This window comes from Protopterus annectens, chromosome 1.part2 (assembly GCF_019279795.1).
Source record: "Protopterus annectens isolate FY-2018-M chromosome 1.part2, PAN1.0, whole genome shotgun sequence".
Classification (NCBI taxonomy): Eukaryota; Metazoa; Chordata; order Ceratodontiformes; family Protopteridae; genus Protopterus; species Protopterus annectens.
The window spans coordinates 63,866,988-63,886,376 of NC_056727.1; the positions used below are offsets into that span (position 1 = coordinate 63,866,988).

At 42.6% G+C, this 19,389-nt stretch overlaps 1 protein-coding gene across 3 annotated transcripts in view; it reads right to left on the bottom strand.

The window, feature by feature from the left end:
* VRK2 (VRK serine/threonine kinase 2) overlaps positions 1-19,389 on the bottom strand; it is a 1,303,788-nt gene that overhangs the window by 262,855 nt on the left and 1,021,544 nt on the right. For all 3 annotated transcript variants that reach the window (XM_044054930.1, XM_044054917.1, XM_044054923.1), the window contains one exon: positions 2,832-2,951. In XM_044054930.1, the coding sequence (XP_043910865.1) occupies positions 2,832-2,951 (120 nt within the window). The remainder of the gene's footprint in view (positions 1-2,831; positions 2,952-19,389) is intronic.

The following is a 19,389-nucleotide window of genomic DNA, read 5'->3' on the forward strand; positions in this document are numbered from 1 at the left end:
TTTAAATTCAGACACAGGAGGGTCCTGTGTGAATTGCACCATCTTTACTTTGAACTGCCTAACCAAAACAACTTGAGTTAAAAAGACAAAAATAAAAAGACACAAGTAACACAGCAAATGATGACCCCCCCCAATTTTCTACAATAATTAAAACAACAAAGGTACTGCAGTAATATAACAGCATAAAATTCCTTTCACTATATGCACTAATGTTCACCTTCATAAACTGTACCGACATCTTCCCCACAATCAGATGAAGAAAACAGCATATTACTGCTAGAACATACTATAATATTCATTACACATGTGGTCTGAAAAACAGTGCATGTAGAACACGTTTTATATTATCTGTGTAAGCCACTGCTGTCAGTACAGTATGCAGCAAGTACTCACAGATAACTGGGTAATAAATCAAACACCACTGTGAATGCTGTTTCCATGTTCCATACTCACAGACCAATCTCTGACACTCTGGACATATCTGCATACTCCACAGTACTCCAACTATCTCTGATGTTCCAGACATATATGCATACTCCACAGTACTCCAACTATCTCTGATATTCTAGACATACCTGCAAAGTCCAAGTTTCTGCAATTACGTTTGCTATGGCGGAAAGTCCTACATCATATACATGTTTTTCTGCAAGACTGTTTTTTTTTTTTTTTTTGTAAATCCATGGAGGTTACAAGGGTTATAAGTTGGGCTGACCATTGTGGGTGCATGTCTCCTCTAAGCCCTCCTTTCCCTGATGGCAATAATTTAAGTGTAGCTCAGGTGATTAACCCCTCTCTGTTGGGGGTCAGCAGCTGGCTGGCAAGAAGAGAGTTTAAAGAGCCAGGAAGCTTTCATTGATGCTCACTCAGTGTGGCTAGGATACAGTGCTAGAAGGCCTTATCCCTATGTGCTGACATTATTCAGAAGATGACTCTGAGCCGCTAGGCACGGCATCTCTTTAAATGAGTCCCGACACACCCTCTCTGAAAATGACAATACCCCCTTGTGACCTGCCCATTCACCTAGTCCAGAGGCCATTCATGGTTCTGGTCCTGACCAATGCTCAGGGCTGCAAGGACCACCTGCCTCACTCCAGCATATTGTCATTATCCTTTCTGTTAAACACAGGTGAGCATGCACAGGCCTAGCAAGTTATATTTTGCACAGAATAAGATTCTGGAACATTGCATACTACTAAGGCCTGTAAGTTATGTATGGCATTGCAGAAATAAATATGGTGCCCATATGTCACAGAAGTCTGCAGTATTCTGAGGCACACACACACATACAGAATTATTACCTCTATATAAGGAGACAGCATAGCTGCCAAATGCGAAGGTATGAACACATATCTATTATATCACATCCTCTAGGCAGTATAAAAATTTAAACCCGTGTTTTATATGTACATGAATACAGTGATCCTACCATCGATGCTGAGAAACACTTTTATGTGGAAGATATAACCTATATACAGTGATACTACCTACATTTCTGAGGCTTCCATTGGAAGCTGTCCAATGCAGATGTCAAGGTTCTACTGTAGTGCTTAGTTTGGATACCCCTTGTGAGTACTGATGTATATTTTTCCACATGTGCTGTCCATAGTTATGTTCTTACTACAGAACATTCATCATTTGGAGCTGTCCATGACAGTATGCCACAAACCAGTTCCAGACACAACTAGTTGCAAATCTGTGTGGCTGTACAGAAAAGTGATATGCAAGTATTTTATGTATGTATATGTCTGTGTGTAGATATATATAAATATATGTATGGCATAATTATGGTTCATTTTATCTTAACCACAAAACACTGAAATTAATTTCACTGAAAATGTCACATACACTAAATATATGTGCATTTTTGCAGGGAGTCGGTATACAACCCTACAGTCACACAACTGTAGAGAAAAGAGAATACTCCTGACACACTGAATCACTCTTGGTAAACATACACAAACTTTCAGGCAAGAAGATACAACTTAACAGTGCACATTATTAGCAAGGGACTAATGATGATTAACACTAATTTGCAATATAATTCATATCCTCCAAAACCAAGCCAACAGTCATTTTCTACAGTCTAAGATAGTTTTCAATAAATATGATCCAGTCATTTGTGGTTTAAATCAAATGAGTTTTATGTCAAATTAATCACTTTTTTTCTTTTTAGATGAAATGAACTTTAGATCAAATGAACCATAACCATAACCACACACACACACACACACGTGTGTGCATGCATGTGTACACATAACCATAATTTATGGAAAGCCAACGTGCACAGCATTAATGCACTGGATAAAAATCTGTCTTGTCAAGTTACAATTGATGTGCATATCATACGCTAGCACTGATTGTTGTATTGTCCTTTTAATTATTCCAAAAACTTCAGATTACAATAGTGCAAGAATATGTGGAATTCCCAACTGTGTATATGCATATACAACCATAAAGCAAGCAAAGTCAACATACACTGTATTGTTCATTAGATAAAACCTGCCTCTATAGTACTATTCCTTTGTATAATATACATGAATGCTGTTTGCTATTTTGCCCCCAAAGACTTTGGATTAGCTTAGTATAAGACTTTTGGGAATCCCATCCAGTATCTTCCCTGCCTAATCATACTACAGTACTTACTGCACGATGTTGGTATGCATCTAGTAACACTTTCGTACGTAGTCCCCTAATATTTTGCACTCTCCTCCGTGGTCTTACTTCCTTTAGTCTATCATTATGACTGTTAATTACAAAAGCTGTTTCAGGCTGGTGCAGCAGTCAAAACACATTACCTTCACAGTTTAAATAAATGAGCTGCTAATGCACACCTGGTTATCCCTCAGTCGGCTGGTGAGCCGATCAGTGGAAGACGTGACGTCAGTATGGGCTACAGCCTTCATCTGGCACTTCTGTGGTGGTTTGTTCCCTACTGCTTCAGTCTGTGGTGCCTAGATAAAATTATGCAATAGTGTCAATTAGTAATGTGTTGTATGACAGCAGATATTTTCAAATAACAACACGGGACTAAAGTCTCTACAGTTATCTTGGAAGTCCTTTACACAAAGGAATATATTTTATTTTATAATAGTTAAAACCATACGTTAATTGGGTAAAGCAGACTTACAGAGATGTCTTTTCAGGCATGAGCTGGTAAAGTGAACAAAATGTACAGCTGCATAAGTCCTACTTACCTGTAACAGTAGTTTTTTAAATTTCTGCACACTGGTAGCTTTCCACAGTTCATAATTCCCTCCTTTGACTCCTTATGATGGGCGATTGGCCAAGCCTCTCCCATCAGGGAAACCTAACCCCTATCACAGGAAGCCAGTTGTTCAAGCTTTTAGTGCTAAGTTGGAAGAACCAAGAAAGAATAAAAACAGGAATTGCCTGAAACCAACCAATTTGCAGCCAAAAACAGCAACACAAATAACCAAAGGCAACCAACAACACAACAAGGTTGGGTACCATCAAACTATATATGAAATAAGGGAGATGGTGGGTGGGTGCTTCCACTGAAGCAGTGTGAAATTTGAACATCTACTGCTACACACAAGTAGGACTTCTGCAACTGTACTACATTTATCATTCACACTGCCTTGCTGACATATGAGTAGATTCCCAAAGCTTACCCTACCTGGGAGGAAGAAGGATAAGGATCCAGGAGCCCATGGAGAATGGTCATCGCAAAGCCTGCTCTGGAACTTGAGAAAGAATCCAATTTGTAGTGCTTTCTGAAGGTATGAGCAGAGGACCATGTTGCTGCTTCTAGAATGCTTCTACAGTGCACTCATTTCCAATACGCAACAGAAAAGGATAAGACACTGCTAAAATGTACCTTAACCTTGCCTGGCATTTCCATGGTGGGAATAACAAAAAGAAAATAATAGCAGACACCAACTAATGAGCAGTCATTTGCTTAGAGATAGCTTGGCACTATTTAGCCCCTGAATAGGAAATAAACAGCTGTTCAGCTTTCCAGAACAACTCACTCCTGTACTTAGAATCTGAGATGCCTGTGCACATCCAAGGGGTCTATATTATGTGATCGAAGAATTTCTTCTTCGAACACATAATAATCGACAAGTATACAGCAAATGCTGTAAACTGCGAATGGCCACGTCCTCCAATTTTTTTCCTTGGGAAAAAATGTCCATGGCTGTAAAATAAAAAACAAACTTTAAAACACTAATTAAATGGGGGCTTTGCCCCCCACACCCCCTAACTAAATGTACCAACTCCGAGATCGCTCCGCATTGAAGAAAATGGCAATTCCCGATAACGGCCAACTGAATTTTTTCCTGAGGAAAAAATTTGAGGACGTGGCCGTTCGCGGATTACACCATTCGCTGTACATGTGTTGATTATTGTGTGTTCGAAGACGAGATTCTTCGATCACATAATATAGACCCCATCCAAGGTATGCGGAATCTTCTCTCCTTTGTTTTTAAGTTCTGGAAAGAAAACTGGGAGACTGATGGGCTGATTCAGGGTAAATTCAGAAACATTGTTTGTTCTGAGTTGATTCTAAACGACAAAAAATACACTGAACCCACAGACATCGCAAATATCCTGGCAGACAGGTTCAGTGCAAACTTCTCCACCCCCTCCCCCCTAAAAGAGCAAGTATCTATCCCGGCAGAGTGCAGCCTCCCAAACATCTCTGATCCTCAGGTGAAGGCCGCCCTCTCCAAAGCAAAAAACACTGCTTCCATGGGACCAGATGGCGTCCCGGGTTGTGTCCTACATGAACTCCAAGAAGAACTAAGCCCTCAAGTAAAACTGCTGTACAATCTCAGCCTCACTACAGGATATGTGCCCAAAGAATGGAGTACAGCAACAGTGGTCCCACTCCACAAAGGTGGCGCCTCTGCTGACCTGGAAATTATCGCCCCATAAGCCTGACTAGCCTAGTCTGCAAGGCTATGGAGAGGATCCTCATGGAACTCATAAACAAAGACATTGGGGACCTACAGACACTAGATCCTACCCAATTTGGCTTCGTCGAGGGCAGATCCTGCCTTTTGAACCTGTTCGACTTCTTCAAAACAGTCACCAAGGCCATAGATGAAGGGAAGGTAGTCCACACAGCCTATCTGGACCTCGCAAAGGCATTTGACACAATACCCCACTCGGGCATCATAGATAAGCTATCCAGCCTAAATATAAACCCCTATGTCACAAGATGGTTCGCAAACTGGCTCAAAGACAGAACCCACAGAGTCAGAGTTGCTGGAGCCATGTCAGACTCGAAACCGGTCACAAGTGGCGTCCCACAAGGTTCTGTCCTGGAACCTCTCTTGTTCGGTATTTACTTTTCTGAGGTACAGGCCAATGTGGGAGGACTATGGCTCACCAAGTTTGCAGATGACTGCAAACTGGGCGCCATAATCGACTCTCCAGCTGACACAAACATCCTTCAAAAGGTCTCTTGAGAGACGGATAACTGGTGCCAGAGCCATGGTCTAAAGCTAAATGCCAAAAAGTGTATAGTCATACCCTTTGGCAAAAACAATGTGCCCACAAATTACCACATAGGTGGTAACCCATTAAGTACAGAGAAAGTAATTAGGGATCTGGGGACCCAAGTTGATAGCAATCTCTCCTTTGACAACCACATTGCCAAAGTGGTTAGAAAGACCTTCTACATAGCCCACCTCATCATGAAAAGATTCACATCTAGATCAAGAGAGGTAATCGTGCCCCTTTATTCATCCCTCATCAGGCCCATCATAGAATACAATGCCCCATTTGGGATGTTCCTTACCCGATACCTGCAGCAATTAGAAAGACCCCAAAAGTACCTCACCAGGAGGAGCAAGGGACTCAAACAGATGCCATATACTGCTCGGTTAAAAAAACTCCAGCTCTACTCAGTTGCATACCGCCTACTTCGAGGCGATCTATGCCTGACATATAAAGCTATGTCCAACCCAGAATTAATGGACATGCTCCACCTCAGTAAATCTAAATCCCTTAGAGCCACGCGCTCGAGGGACTTGAACCTCAGCACAGAAATAAATAGAACATGCTGGAGGGACAGATTCATAACCCAGAGGCTCCCTTCGCTCTGGAATAGAATTCCAATTCATGTTAGGCAGAGCACCTCACTGACTCTCTTCAAGAAGAATCTTGATGAGTGGATGGGGGATCGTAGGTTTGTCCTGGGGATTACTTCCGTGTCACTATTAGACAGAGGCACAGTAAACTAAACTTTAAAAAGGGCACAGTATACTCAAATCAAGGGGTGGCGTAAGCCAAACACAATTGGGCTTGGCTTATAAATGCCCCAGGGCAGATAGCCTAGTATGAACCTATGAACCTATGAAAGAAAGATTAGTGCATAAAAAGAATAAATGTGTAAAATCTTACCATAACCACAGAAGTCCTTCTCTATCATGTTGCAGTATTCCAACTGTTGGGTTTTCCTCTCTTGCTACCCAAACGTCCAGCCAGTATACAAAAGCTTCTAGTCACTGCTAGGTATGTAGGACATCTGACGTTGGCCCAGGGAATGTGGGCCATAAAAGTGATATCTGCACGTACCTTTCCACAGAAATGAATGCCCCAGTCGGACCCCAGTCTCAGGAAGCTGCATAGGCTCTACGCCACCCAGGAAAGGACAGTTCAGATGGGTAGAAGGGGGAAAGGTGGGAGGGAATAAATACTGCAACATGGAAGAGAAGGACATCTATGGTTATGGTAAGATTTTACACAACTATTCTATGTCCTTCTATTCTCATGTTGCAGTATTCCAACTGTTGGGTGAGTGCCATAGCTCACAGGGAAGAGGAGGGAGGTGGTATGGAGCTACTCTCCACAAAGCCATTACGTATTGCTCTTGCAAACACCGCTCTGGAAACATGATCCAACTTGTAGTGTTTTGTGAAGGTGTGTACAGATGACCAGGTAACTGCCTCAAGGATGGAAGCAGTGTTCCTTTGAAGAATGCCCCAGAAGAAGCCATGGCTCTGGTGGAGTGGGCCTTAATTCTGGATTTCAGATGTTTCCCATGGAATGTGTAGCAAAAGGATATAGCTTTGGAGATCCAAACAAATTACTTTGTTACTGCCATTCCCAGGGCTCTAGGGTGGAAGGAGACAAAGAGCTGGTCTGATTTCCTAAAGGCCTTAGTCTTGTCAAGGTAAAATCTTAGCTGTCTGTGAACATCAAGGGAATGCAAGACTCTCACTGTAATTTTGGGGATGAAGAAAAAAGGTGGGCAGGTGAATACCCTGATTTAGGGATAACTCATTGACCACCTTGGACGTAAAGGAGGGTTGGTCCTCAGGGTCACCCTATCCTTGTGGAAGACAAGGAAGGGAGGAGTTGCCATGAGGGTTTGTAGTTCTGACACTCTCCTGGCTGATGTGAAGGCCACCAGGATACAGTTTTCTAGGTACAATGTTTCACAGAAGCCGGGAGGCTGGTTCAAATGGGGCAGCAGTGAGTTTTTCTAGAACACAGCTCAGACCCCAAGGAGGAGGGATCTGCCTCCTAGGGGGTCTGAGGTGTGGTACTCCCTTAAGGCATATCTTAGAAGGGAGACAGGAGGCTAGAGGAGAATCAAGAGGCAGACAGGCTGAAACAGCAGCCAGGTGTGCCTTAACAGAAGAATATGCCAACCCTGCATGGAGTAACTCACACAGATACAACAGCACTAGTGGGACCTCCATTTTAATGGGTCTAGCTGTCTCTGCTGACACCACATGGAGAACCTCTTCCATTTAGACAGATAAGATCTCCTGGTATTAGGTTTCCTGGCCTCCTTCAGGACTGCAAACATGTGTAAAGGTGCCTCAAAGGGATCAGAATTCTATCACCCACAGGGTTAGATTCAGAGATTCTAAGTGGGGATGGATTAGTGATCCCTTGTCCTGTTTGAGAAGGTCCATTTTGTGAGGTAACTTGTGGTGATTTCCCCTGGCTAATTCCAGGAGGAGGGGGAACCAATGCTGTCCTGGCCAAAAGGGAGTCACCAGAAAGATTTTTGGTCTGTCCTGCTGGATCTTCAGCAGTACGTTTTGAATTCATGGGAAAGGGGGAATGCATACAGAAACATCCCCTTCCATGAGATGGAGAAGGCATCCATTGCCCTTGCTAAGGCACTGGGTAGTCTGGTGCAAAATAGTGGTAGTTGTCTGTTCAGAAATGTCCAGAAACACATCTTGTGAAGCATCTATTTGTGGGATTCTGAAATGGACCTGCTCAAGGTGTCTGCCTGAATGTTCTGAGCTGAAGGGATATAGACTGCCCGCAGGGAGATTCCGTGTTGGACTGCCAGATCCCATGCCTGGAGAGCAACTCTGCAAAGCAAATAGGATTTGGTTCCTCCCTGTTTGTTCACATTCCACAGAACTGTAGTATTGTCTGTGAACAATTTCAGGGGCCCTTGTTTTAGAGCATGAAGAAAAGCTGTCAAGGCAAATATGATTGCTCTCATTTCACTAATGTTGATGTGTTCCTGCAGGAAAGTGTGGGACTAGGCAACCTGTACTTTCAGGCTGCCCAGAGTAGCCCCACAAGCCCAGATCTGAGGCATCTGTGTACATCTCCTGGACAGGGGGAAGAGATGCAGTGGAAGTCCTCAGTTGAGGATCACCTGCTTTAACCACCACAGAATTTCCTTCCTCAGACATGGGAGGAAGGGATGATGAAGTCCATAGGGACTTTAGGTACCATTGCAATTTCCTCATGTGCAGCCTTGCCAGAGGAAGCATGGGAATAGTGAAGACCATGTAACCAGCAACCTAAGATATTGTCTGGCTGTCAAAGCAGTGACTTTGAGGATGGCTGCCAGGTATTGGGTCAGAGTTTCCACTTTCTGGGGCGGAAGGAATAACTTCATAACATCTGTCCTTATTCTGCAGCTCAGGAAAACCTGGTCCTGGGATAAATTCAAGTTGAACTTTGAAAAGTTTATGCTGAATCCCAGAGCCTGAAGTAGGGAGATGACTTGCAGGAGTTGGCTGTGCAGAGATCTGGGACATTCTGCCTGAATTAGGAGGTTGTCCAGGTATGGGAAAATTTGGATCGCTTGGACTCTGCAGAGGGCCACTACAGGGGCCAGGCATTTGGCAAAGACCCTTTGAGCAGTAGATAGTCCGAAGGGCAAGGTGGAGAACTGAAAGTTTGAGGAACCAAAACAAACAGCAGGAATTTCCTGTAGCTGGACATTATAGGTATGTGGACGTAGGCATCCTTTATGTCCAAGGTGGCTAGAAATCCCTGAGTTATCAGCAAAGGGAAAATGGCTTGAAGAGTCAGCATACAAAAGGTGGGAACCTTTAAAAACAGGTTTAGGTGCGAGAGGTCCAGGATAGACCTCCAGGGTCCTTCCTTCCTGGGCACCAGAAAGAGTCTTGAATAAAACCCGATCTCTTGTTCCCTGGAGGAACTGGTTGGATGGTTCCTCGAGAAAGGAGGGTGTCTATGGCAGGCTGGAAAAAATGCAGTTGGTCTTTGGGTGGCTGGGGAATCCCTGTGAGAGAAAGGGGAATGACCCAGGACATGAAGTAGCCCTTTTCTATGATGGATAGGACCCATCTGTCTGAGGTGATGAATTGCCAAATGGACAGACAGTGAGACAGCCTTAGGGATAGGCGAATGGAGTTTGGGGGGGAAGACAGTGAAGGCAGGCAGTCACAGGCTACCTGCCATACCCTGAAAGGGAGTTTTCTGGGCAGGAGTTTGAGCAGACTTAGAGGGAATCTGCTGATTCCTTGTACATTTTCTGCCTCTAGCAGGGGAACCTGGGGCAGAATGCTTTCTAATGAACTGTGTCTTTGATGGATAGTTCCTATGAAATTTGGGAATGGGGGAAGACGAAGATATGTTTAAGGTCTTGCAGCTCTTTCCCTTTCTTCTGAAGGGCCTTGAATAGCTCAGCCACTTTGGAACCAAAAAGGGCAGAGTTATCCATGGAAGCAACCATTAATTTTACCCTAATATCATTGGATAAGGGCTGAAGCCTTAACCAAGGGTACCATCTCAAGACTGAGGGCACAGGCAGCTGATCTAGCAGAGTCTTCTGCAGCATCATAGCTGCAACGAATACAGTGCCTGGTGACCGGGGATGAGAAATTAATGAGATTAGAAATTTGTGCCTTGGAAGCAGAATCTGGGAGGTCAGCCAAGAGTTTGGTGATCTGGGACAGAAGTGCCAAGGCATACTTGGACATGTGTGTTTAGTAGTTTACTGCCAAGAAAGCCAGGGTAGAGGAACTGTAAACTTTCTTACCAAGGAGCACCATGGCCTTACTGTCCTTGTCAGTGGGGAGGACTGAGGTAGATGGTAGTAAGTTGGATGGCTTTTCTGCTGATACTGAAACAGTGGCAGGATCAGCTTACTGGGCACGTAATCAAAAATTTAGCCACTTCAGGGACTTTTTAGGACCTGTCAGGTCTCCTGGGAGCAGGTGGTTGTGAGTCAGAGTTGAGAGGCAGCACTGAAGGCATCCATGAATACTGGTAATACTGGGGGAATTGCAAAAGGAGTAGGGGTCACCATCTGCAGGAGCTCATAATATCTTTTTTGTACCTCCGACATTTCAGAAGAATCACATTTAAAAACTTCCCTCATTTTGGTAACTGACTCACCAAAGGTGAGATCCTCAGCTGGGGAATCAGCCTCAACAGATTCATCCTCTGGGGAAGCATAGCCAAGAGGACATGGCATTTGGGAGGAAAGAGAGGGAGTCTTCAGAACAGGAGTCTGAGGAATCCTCAGCTTCAAGAAGGATGACATCCTCAACTTGAGACCTGAAACTAATAAGAGGAGGCCCGGCCTGTGGGGATCCAGGCATGGCAGGCCTTAGAACCATAAAAGCATTAAAGAGGCTCTCTGAAAAGGCCTGCCAATCTGGTTGGCTTTCAGAGATGGAGAGAGATGTTTGGACTTGGCTTTCTTTTTCAAGGAAGGCGTAAGGCCTAAAGAAGTCCTAGTGTCTGAATAAGGCCTAGATTCACTAGTTAGAGTAGCAGAGGGAAGGCCTGTCTGGGCAGCCATTGGAACTGGTGGTTCCTGCTCGACATAACCAGGCGACATTTGCGAACCCTCCCTGGACGTGTCAGCAGTATCAACTTCAGGCTTGGAAACCTTTGCCTTCTTTTTAGGTGGTTCCATGGGCTGACCAATGGTCCTTCCATCCTTAAGGCTAAGCGTTTGAGACGCTGATTTTCTAAATATATATTTAGTGTGTGGAGGCGACTATGTAGGGTTTTCAGAACGAAGGCCTGACAGATTGGGTAGGAAAGATGGTAGTGCGATGGCCCTAGACAGAAAACGCAAAGATTATGGACATCCTTATTGGGGATCTGACGATCACATTTGCACTTTCCCTTCCTGGATGACCTGTAACCCTAACAAGCATGCAGTGAGAAAAGAAAACAAAACGTCCCCAACAGGGTGGTTATCTTTACAGAAGATTCGAAGCAAAGATAGCAGGAACGTTGACATTCAACTGGCAGCAGAGAAGTTCTGAGGAAAGGTACGTGCAGATGTCACTTTTATGGCCCAAGTTCCCTGGGCCAACGCCAAACGTCCTACGCACCTAGCAGTGACTAGAAGCTTTTGTATACTGGTTGAACATTTGGGAAGCGAGAGGGGAAAATCCAACAGTTAGAATACTGCAACATAAGAATAGAAGGACATCAAACCTGTTCTTGTGGAAAATCAGATGAGGTTGGCCCAACATGAAAGTTCGCAAATCAGGAGACTCTCCTTGCAGTTGTCAGCTCAACTAGCAAAAACAGTTTTCCAAATGACGAACTTTAAATCAGCCTGAAAGGCAGTTTCAAAAAGAAATACGGTCAATTTTTCAACACAAAGTTGAGATCCCAAGGAATATAAATTTGCTTTCAAGATGGTTTCAAATGCAACACTCCTTTCATGGATCACAAAAAGAGATAAAGGAGGAGGGATCCATGGGCAGACAAACTGAGACAGCTGCAAGATGCACCTTCATAGATGCATGAGATAAGCCATTGTATAAAAAAATATATATACAAGTCACTGATGAGCAGATCATACAAATATTTCAAAACCATAGGGGTAAACACCACACCAAGCCCTCTGTTATTGGATAGGCACCATTTAGAAAACTTCTACTTGTAAACATATGATTTTCTAGTTGCAGGTGTTCTTGCCTTCTTCAATACCTGCTGCACATCTTTATGGAGAAAGTACCTAAAAGGTACCAAGATAGAATCATCCAGGCTATATCTCTACATCAACAAAACGTTATCAGATCCCAGAAAAATATCTAACGGAACAAGGCAAAGCTGTCCACTTTCCCCTCACCTATTTAGTTTATACATAGAGCCATTTTTTCTTTATATTTCGCAAAGTATCTTTCATTCAATTCCTAGAATTTTGAACACTAAAGTAACCCTATCTTCTTCTGCAGATGATTTAAACATCTATTTTGAATATAAAATAATGACTTAGGAAAAATAGCATACTAATAAATTGGTCTATCTCAGAAAGCCAGGTCCCCCAGCTCTGGAAGAAGGCCTTTATTATTTCTCTCCATAAAGGTGGCAATAATAATGCCATCTCAAACTTTTGCCTATCACCATCCTATCCCCTATTTCTAAGCTACTTGAAAAGTGTGTACACCAACAATTCTTACCCTACCTCATCAATAATCAGCTTCTTACCCCCACACAACATGGCTTTAGACCAGGACATAATACCTCCACTGCCCTCCTCTCCTTCCTAGAAACAATCAACAAAGCCCGCGCCTGTGACCACTTCATATCCACTCTTTTCCTCGACCTCTCTAAGGCATTTGACACTATTTCCCACAACCTCCTTCTTACCAAACTTTCTAAACTTAACCTATCCCCTTCCTCTACCCGGTGGTTCTCAAGCTATCTCACAAACAGGCAACAAGCAGTTAAATGGAAAAAAGCTACCTTAATCTTCATTAATACATCCACAGGCATCCCCCAAGGTTCCATTCTAGGCCCCCTACTATTCAACATATTCAAAAATGATTTCTTCCAAGCCATTCCTAACTCCAGTCTCATCCAATATGCCGATGATTCTATTATAATCTGTTCCTCCCCTTCTATCACAACTCTAAACAATCTAACACAAGCCTCTTTCTCTTTCACTGAACAGTAGATGCTCGACAACCATCTAGCCCTTAATGCAACCAAAACTATACTTATGTTATTCAAAGCATCCAAAACCTCTTCCCTAGACAAACAATCCAATAAAAATACCCCCTAGAACTAGTCTCTGACACAAATTACTAGGAATTATCATTGACAATCAACTAAAATTTGATAAGCAACTACAAGCAAATATAAAAAAAAACCATAAAAAATTAGGTAAGCTTTACCGCCACAGTCACTTTATCTCTCCCACCACCAGGATTACATTAGCTAATACATACCTCATCCCATCCCTTTTATATGTTGCATCTATCCTAACTAGCCTACAATCTTCCCTCAAAACAAAACTCTCATCTTGTTATAACAAAATATCCAAATTTGCAGCAGGTCATAGAGCCTCTTCTCACCACTGTAATTCCCTTCACCAACTAAGTTGGATAGAATTACCAAACTTCCTCACATATACCCAGCTCATCCAAGCACACAAGCTCATTCATAACCCATCTCTCTGCCCCTCCCTAGCAAATACCTTTGAAATGCATAAACCAGATAGACTCCTAAGATCCAGTTCCCAAAACCTAATTAAATTGCATAAACCAACACGTCCTGCTGGGAATCAATTGATGTCCTTCTCGCATGCCTCTGGAACTCTCTCCCTTCTCCCATCCGCACCACCAGCAGTCTCTCCTTGTTTAAAACCTCACTGCACTCGCACCTTACTTCACAATGGAAATGCTCTTGCTCTCATCCAGCCTAATTCTACCACACTTTCTTCCTAACTTTCCAAACTTTGTTGCCTGTCACTATTTCAAGTTTTACATCCTTACCTCATTGTAATTCCCTAAAAAAAATACTACTTACTGAATTAACCTGATGTACTTTTCCTAATGAAAATCTTTTATTTCTGTATTATGTTAACATCTATTTGAACTGTGCAATATGGGCTTGTACTACACAAAATATCTATTTAACATTTAATTGAAATGTATATTATGGATTTGTGCTCTTTCTGTACTATGTATTTGTATTTCTCTGGAGCTTTTCTCCCCAGGACTCCATTGAAAATGGGTTCCTTGTAGCCCAATGGACTATCCTGGAAAACAAACTGCAAATAAAAAAATAAATTCTCGAAAGTTTCAAACTACATTGTTAACCAAAAGAAATCCCATATTTTTCCCATTAACCCTTTAAATCACAAAGAAAATTACATCCTGGACTCTCCCTACAAAATTGTTTACTCCTTCAAATATCTGGGGATACTCTACGAACACAATCACTCATCCACGATGAAGAATAATTTGCTTAAACTATGGACCAATATCACACAGGACCTTCATAGATGGCAACAGTTAAAAACTTTCCATGATGTCAAAAGCAGCAATTATCAGGATGAATTTCCTACCAAAATTATATCATTTCAATGCATCAAATCTGGTTATTCCAAACAATCTCTTTCACAAAATTAATAAGGAACTCGCTAAATTTATTTGGTTCCCCAAATCGATTAGAATAAGCTATTCAAAACTGATCTATCCTAAAGAAAAAGGGGGATTAAGCTTACCAGATTTTCAGCCTTACTACAAGATCATATGTGCGAACAGAATTATCTCAATTTCAAATTATTGCTCTGATAAAGGCACTTGGTCTCCATCCTAGGTTAGAACTTGGTGTCAATATGTTTTCAGAAATAACATAAATCCTAAAGCCCTCCCCTTCATAGCCCAATAAACTATAGGAATAAATAAGATAAACAATATTTTAAAGCAGAAAATAAAAACCTTTCAAGACCTGATAAAATCCCTAAAACTGGACAAGTCCTTATCTTTCCTTCAGCCTATTCATCTAAACCCAAACATAAAAACTAACAACAAAATGTTAAATCTCACAGATTATCCATTAATTAAGGATTGTACAGTTTGGGATGTACATAAACATAAAGAGAAAACGATGCAAGATTTACGACTTGCATTAAAAGTAAATAATAAATACACCATTATACAACGTCAGATAAGGGAGATCATATCATCACCAACCAAAGACATACCTACCAATGAAAAGGATTTAACTAGATTAGCAGAAATCATTGAAAGTCTATCTAGCAAGAAAATAATGCCGTCCATTACCTACAAACTGCTTAATTTTATTAAATGCGAATCCGTATTTTTATACTCTAAATACTGGGACCAACAAGAAAGAGAACTTACAGAACAGCAAAAACTAAAAGCAATTGAGTCTACTATTAAGCTGTCCCCATTCAAAAAGCTGGTCTATATGCAACTAATGATTAATAACAATACCTACTATAGTATAACAATACCTTATATTTTGAATAAGTTTGACCCTAAAGTCTCCCCATCTTGTACATGTTGTTTGTTCCCCCACGCTGACCTCTCACATGTTTTATGGTTCTGCAAATATACTCATAATCTCTGGTGCTCTCTGAAGGTACGATTAGAAAAAAATGGGTTATCAAAAATCGACCCTATCCTGGGAACTTGTTGTTCCTCACATCACAGACCTCAAGTTCTCCAAATTGAAATATCTTGTTCTAATTACCCTCTGCTCATTAATCAAATTATATATAACCAAAAACTGGTTAGATCGCACCAAACTTCCTTGGAATGGATTTAGGAATACGGCAACTAAATATATATCCTCTCAAAAATGTATTATAAAAAATATAAATAAACAAGCTTACTACCAGAAATCCTGGAAACTTCTCTTTGACCACATTCTTGGTGACTAGACAAATGATAGAAATAGTAGATCAAGTCATCTGGTGGTTAGAATTCAGTAAGACCCATGTAACCAAAATATTACTGCTCTTGAATATGCCTATATATTTTTCTATGTACAAGGCGATAATCGATTAATACTTTGCTTTTCAGGTTCTTCTTTTTCAAATGTTTTAGTAGCACTTGGTGTAGATAATGTATATAGTAATTAGAGTTAGTTATAGTAGTGTTTAGTGGTTGTATTGGAACCATACATGTAACCCTCACTGATTTATTCAAATGTCAGATTTTATCTTGTCTGTACTTGTTGCACAAAAAAATAAACATTTTTATTGAAAAAAAAAAATAATCCAGGATGTCAGTTTTGATTGCTCTAAGTCAGGGTGCATCAGTAACCCCTAACACTGTGTGAACAGATCCAGACGGGAGGAAGTTTGTGGTAACTGCCCTTGACCAACTCCATTAAAAGGGAAAACCAACTTTTTCTGGGGCAAAAGGGGGTCACCACGATGATCTTTGGTGAGTCTGAATCTTCAGAAGTACGGAAAGTGTGGAAATGCATAAGGGAAAGTACAGTTGTGTACACTTACCATAAATGTAGATGTTTGAGTGTATTTGCTGTTGCAGTCATGACACTTGGGTTATCTGCCTGCAGGTAGCCCTTAGTCGGCCCGAATACCAAAGTCTTGGGATTTCTGCGTCGGATGCTGTCGCCTCTTCCATGACGTCAGGTCTTCAGGGGTATAAAACATTTAGCCGACACCATTACATCAGTTTTTCTTGCCCAGATGTCAGGAGCCTCCAAAATAGGAAGCTATTACATGGTGTGGAACACCTCCAGTAAAAAGTAAAGTAAATACCCCTGCCATAAAAGATGGCCAAAAAGAGGACAGGCAGAAAGGATAGAGAAAGCCAGGGGGCTGGAGGGAGGGAAGCCAGGACTGCAGCAGTGAATAAACTCGAACATCTACTTTTATGGCAAGTGTACACAACTGTACTTTGTTCTTCGTGTTTCACTGTTGCAGTCATCATACCTGGGTTGATTCGCAAAGCTGAGGAAGGGTGGAGGCAGTCAAGAAGTGTTAGGGCTGGCTAGCAGGCCTTGTAAGACTGCTGTAGCAGATCCAGCTCTGGATTTAGGAAAAATAGGTAAGTGGCAATGCTTGGTGAAGGTGTGTACAGAACTCCAGGTTGCAGCTTCCAGGATGTCCCTGGTAGGGACTCCCCTGAGAAATGCTCTAGAGGTTGAAGTAGCTCTAGTGAAATGAGTTCTGATCCCCTGAGGGGTAGGTTTTCCATGGTGCTTGTAGCAGAAATGGATGCAATGTGCTATCCATTTGGAAATGGTTTACTTCAAAATGGCCTTGCCCTCTGCCCCTGTAGAAAAGCTGACTAGCAGCTAGTCAGATTTTCTGAAAGGCTTAGTCCCGTCAAGGCAGAACCTGAGCTGTCTATGCACGTCCAAGGAGTGCAGGATCCTTTGCCCTTTACTTTGAGGATTAGGGAAAAAGGTTGGCAAATGGATGGATTGGTTTAAAGCCACACTGGACACCACCTTGGGCATAAAAGATGGGTTAGTCCTGAGGGAAACTCTGTCAGCATGGAAAATAATAAAGGGTTCCACCGCCATTAATGCCTGTAACTCAGACAATCTTCTTACTGAAGTAATAGCTAGAAGTAAGGCTGTTTTCCAAGAGAGGAATTTTAACTTTGCTGAAGAAGCAGGTTCAAAAGGGGGATGTGTGGGCTTTTCCAGAACAAAGTTAAGGTCCCAGGCTGGGGTGGAAGCTCTCCTAGGAGGCTTTAAATTGTTAGCTCCTCTCAAAAACTTTGATGAGAGGGTGAGAAAACAGAGGTAGCTCAGTATTAAAATGAGCTGAGATGGCAGAGGCATGAATCTTAATGGATGAGACGGATAGGCCTCTGTGGAGCAGCTCTGCTAGGTAATCAAGGATTTGAGGTAAGGTGGGCATAGCTGTGCCCTTTCCTTGAGACTGACTCCAAGAACAATATCTTTTTCACTTTTCAGCATAGGATTTCCTAGTACTAGGCCTTCTGGCCTCAAGGATGACGTCCAGCACTTGTTTGCTGAGGGATGCTGGTGGTGTATTCAGGGGATAAGCCAGGCTGCAAGGTTTAGGGTTTGCAGCTGTGGATGCAAAATCTGTCTCTCCTGCTGAGACAGCAGGGAAGGTGTCTGATGTAGGTGCCAGGGTGGCACTGCTGTCAGACTGCGTAGAAGTGGGTACCAGTGCTGGCGTGGCCAGTCTGGTGCAATAAGGAATGCCCTTAGCCTGTCCTGTTAGATCTTAAGTAGTACTTTTGAGAGGAGGGGAAGAGGAGGAAAGGCATAAATTGAGAGGTTTTCCCATGTAAAGGATAGGGCATCCACCTTCCAGGCTCTGCTGTGAGGGTTGCTGGTGGAAAATTTGCTCAATTGGTGGTTTTGGGGGGAGGCAAAATTGTCCACCTTCGGTGTTCCCCACCTCTGGTTTAGAAGTTTGAATGAGCTGGGTTCCAGTTTCCACTCGTGAGGGTTCAGTAGATTTCTGCTTAAGTCATCTGCCAGTGAATTTTGCTTGCCTGGCAGGAAATGAGCTTGTAGGTGCACTTGGTTGCACAAGGCTGTGTTCCACAGGGCCATGGCTAACCTGCAGAGTGGGTAAGAATGAGTTCCCCCCTGCTTGTTTATGTACCACATAACTGTGGTGTTGTCTGTCTTTATCAGGAGCTGTCCTAGAAGGATAAGGTAGATGAAGGCTGTCAGAGTATTCTGTACAACTAGCATCTCTTTTTGATTGATATGCAGGGGAATTTGTTCTGGGCTCCATTTGCCTTGAATGCATTTGCCAGCCAAGTGAGCCCACCATGCATAGTCTGATGCATCTGTTGTCAGGGTTTGGGTGGCGAGGGGTTGAGTGAAAGGAAGTCCCTTGTTGTGGTTGCATGCCTCTGCCCACCAAAGGAACTCTGCCCTTAGACAAGGTATGATAGGAATCACTGTTTCCAGGTTCTGAGAATGTTGACACCAGAGACTTTTTAAGTACCACTGAAGTTTCCTCATATGCAGTGTTGCATATGGAATTAGCAGAATGCATGAGGCCATGAACCCTAGGGCTTGTAGTATTTTCCTTGCAGATAGCTGGGTTTTGGTGGCCATTAGTTTGAAGTACTTTGTCAAATGGACCTGCTTTTCTGGAGTGAGGAATGCCATCTGGGAAGTTGTGCTCAAGCTTGCTCCCAGGAATACAATTTATTGGCCGGGCACCAGCTGTGATTTCTTTTCATTGATGGTGCATCCCAGTGAAGTTAGAAGTCTTCTTACAAATGCCAGGTGCTGAAGTAGCAATTCCTGACTGTCCGTCTGAATCAGGCAATCATCCAAGTATGGGTAAATTTGAATATTTCTCTGCCTGCAGTATGCAATGTCTGGAGCCAGGTACTTTGTGAATACTCTAGGCGCAGTAGATAAGGCAAAGGGGAGTGCAGAGAACTGATAGTGTATAGAGCCTGCCCTGAAACGTACATATTT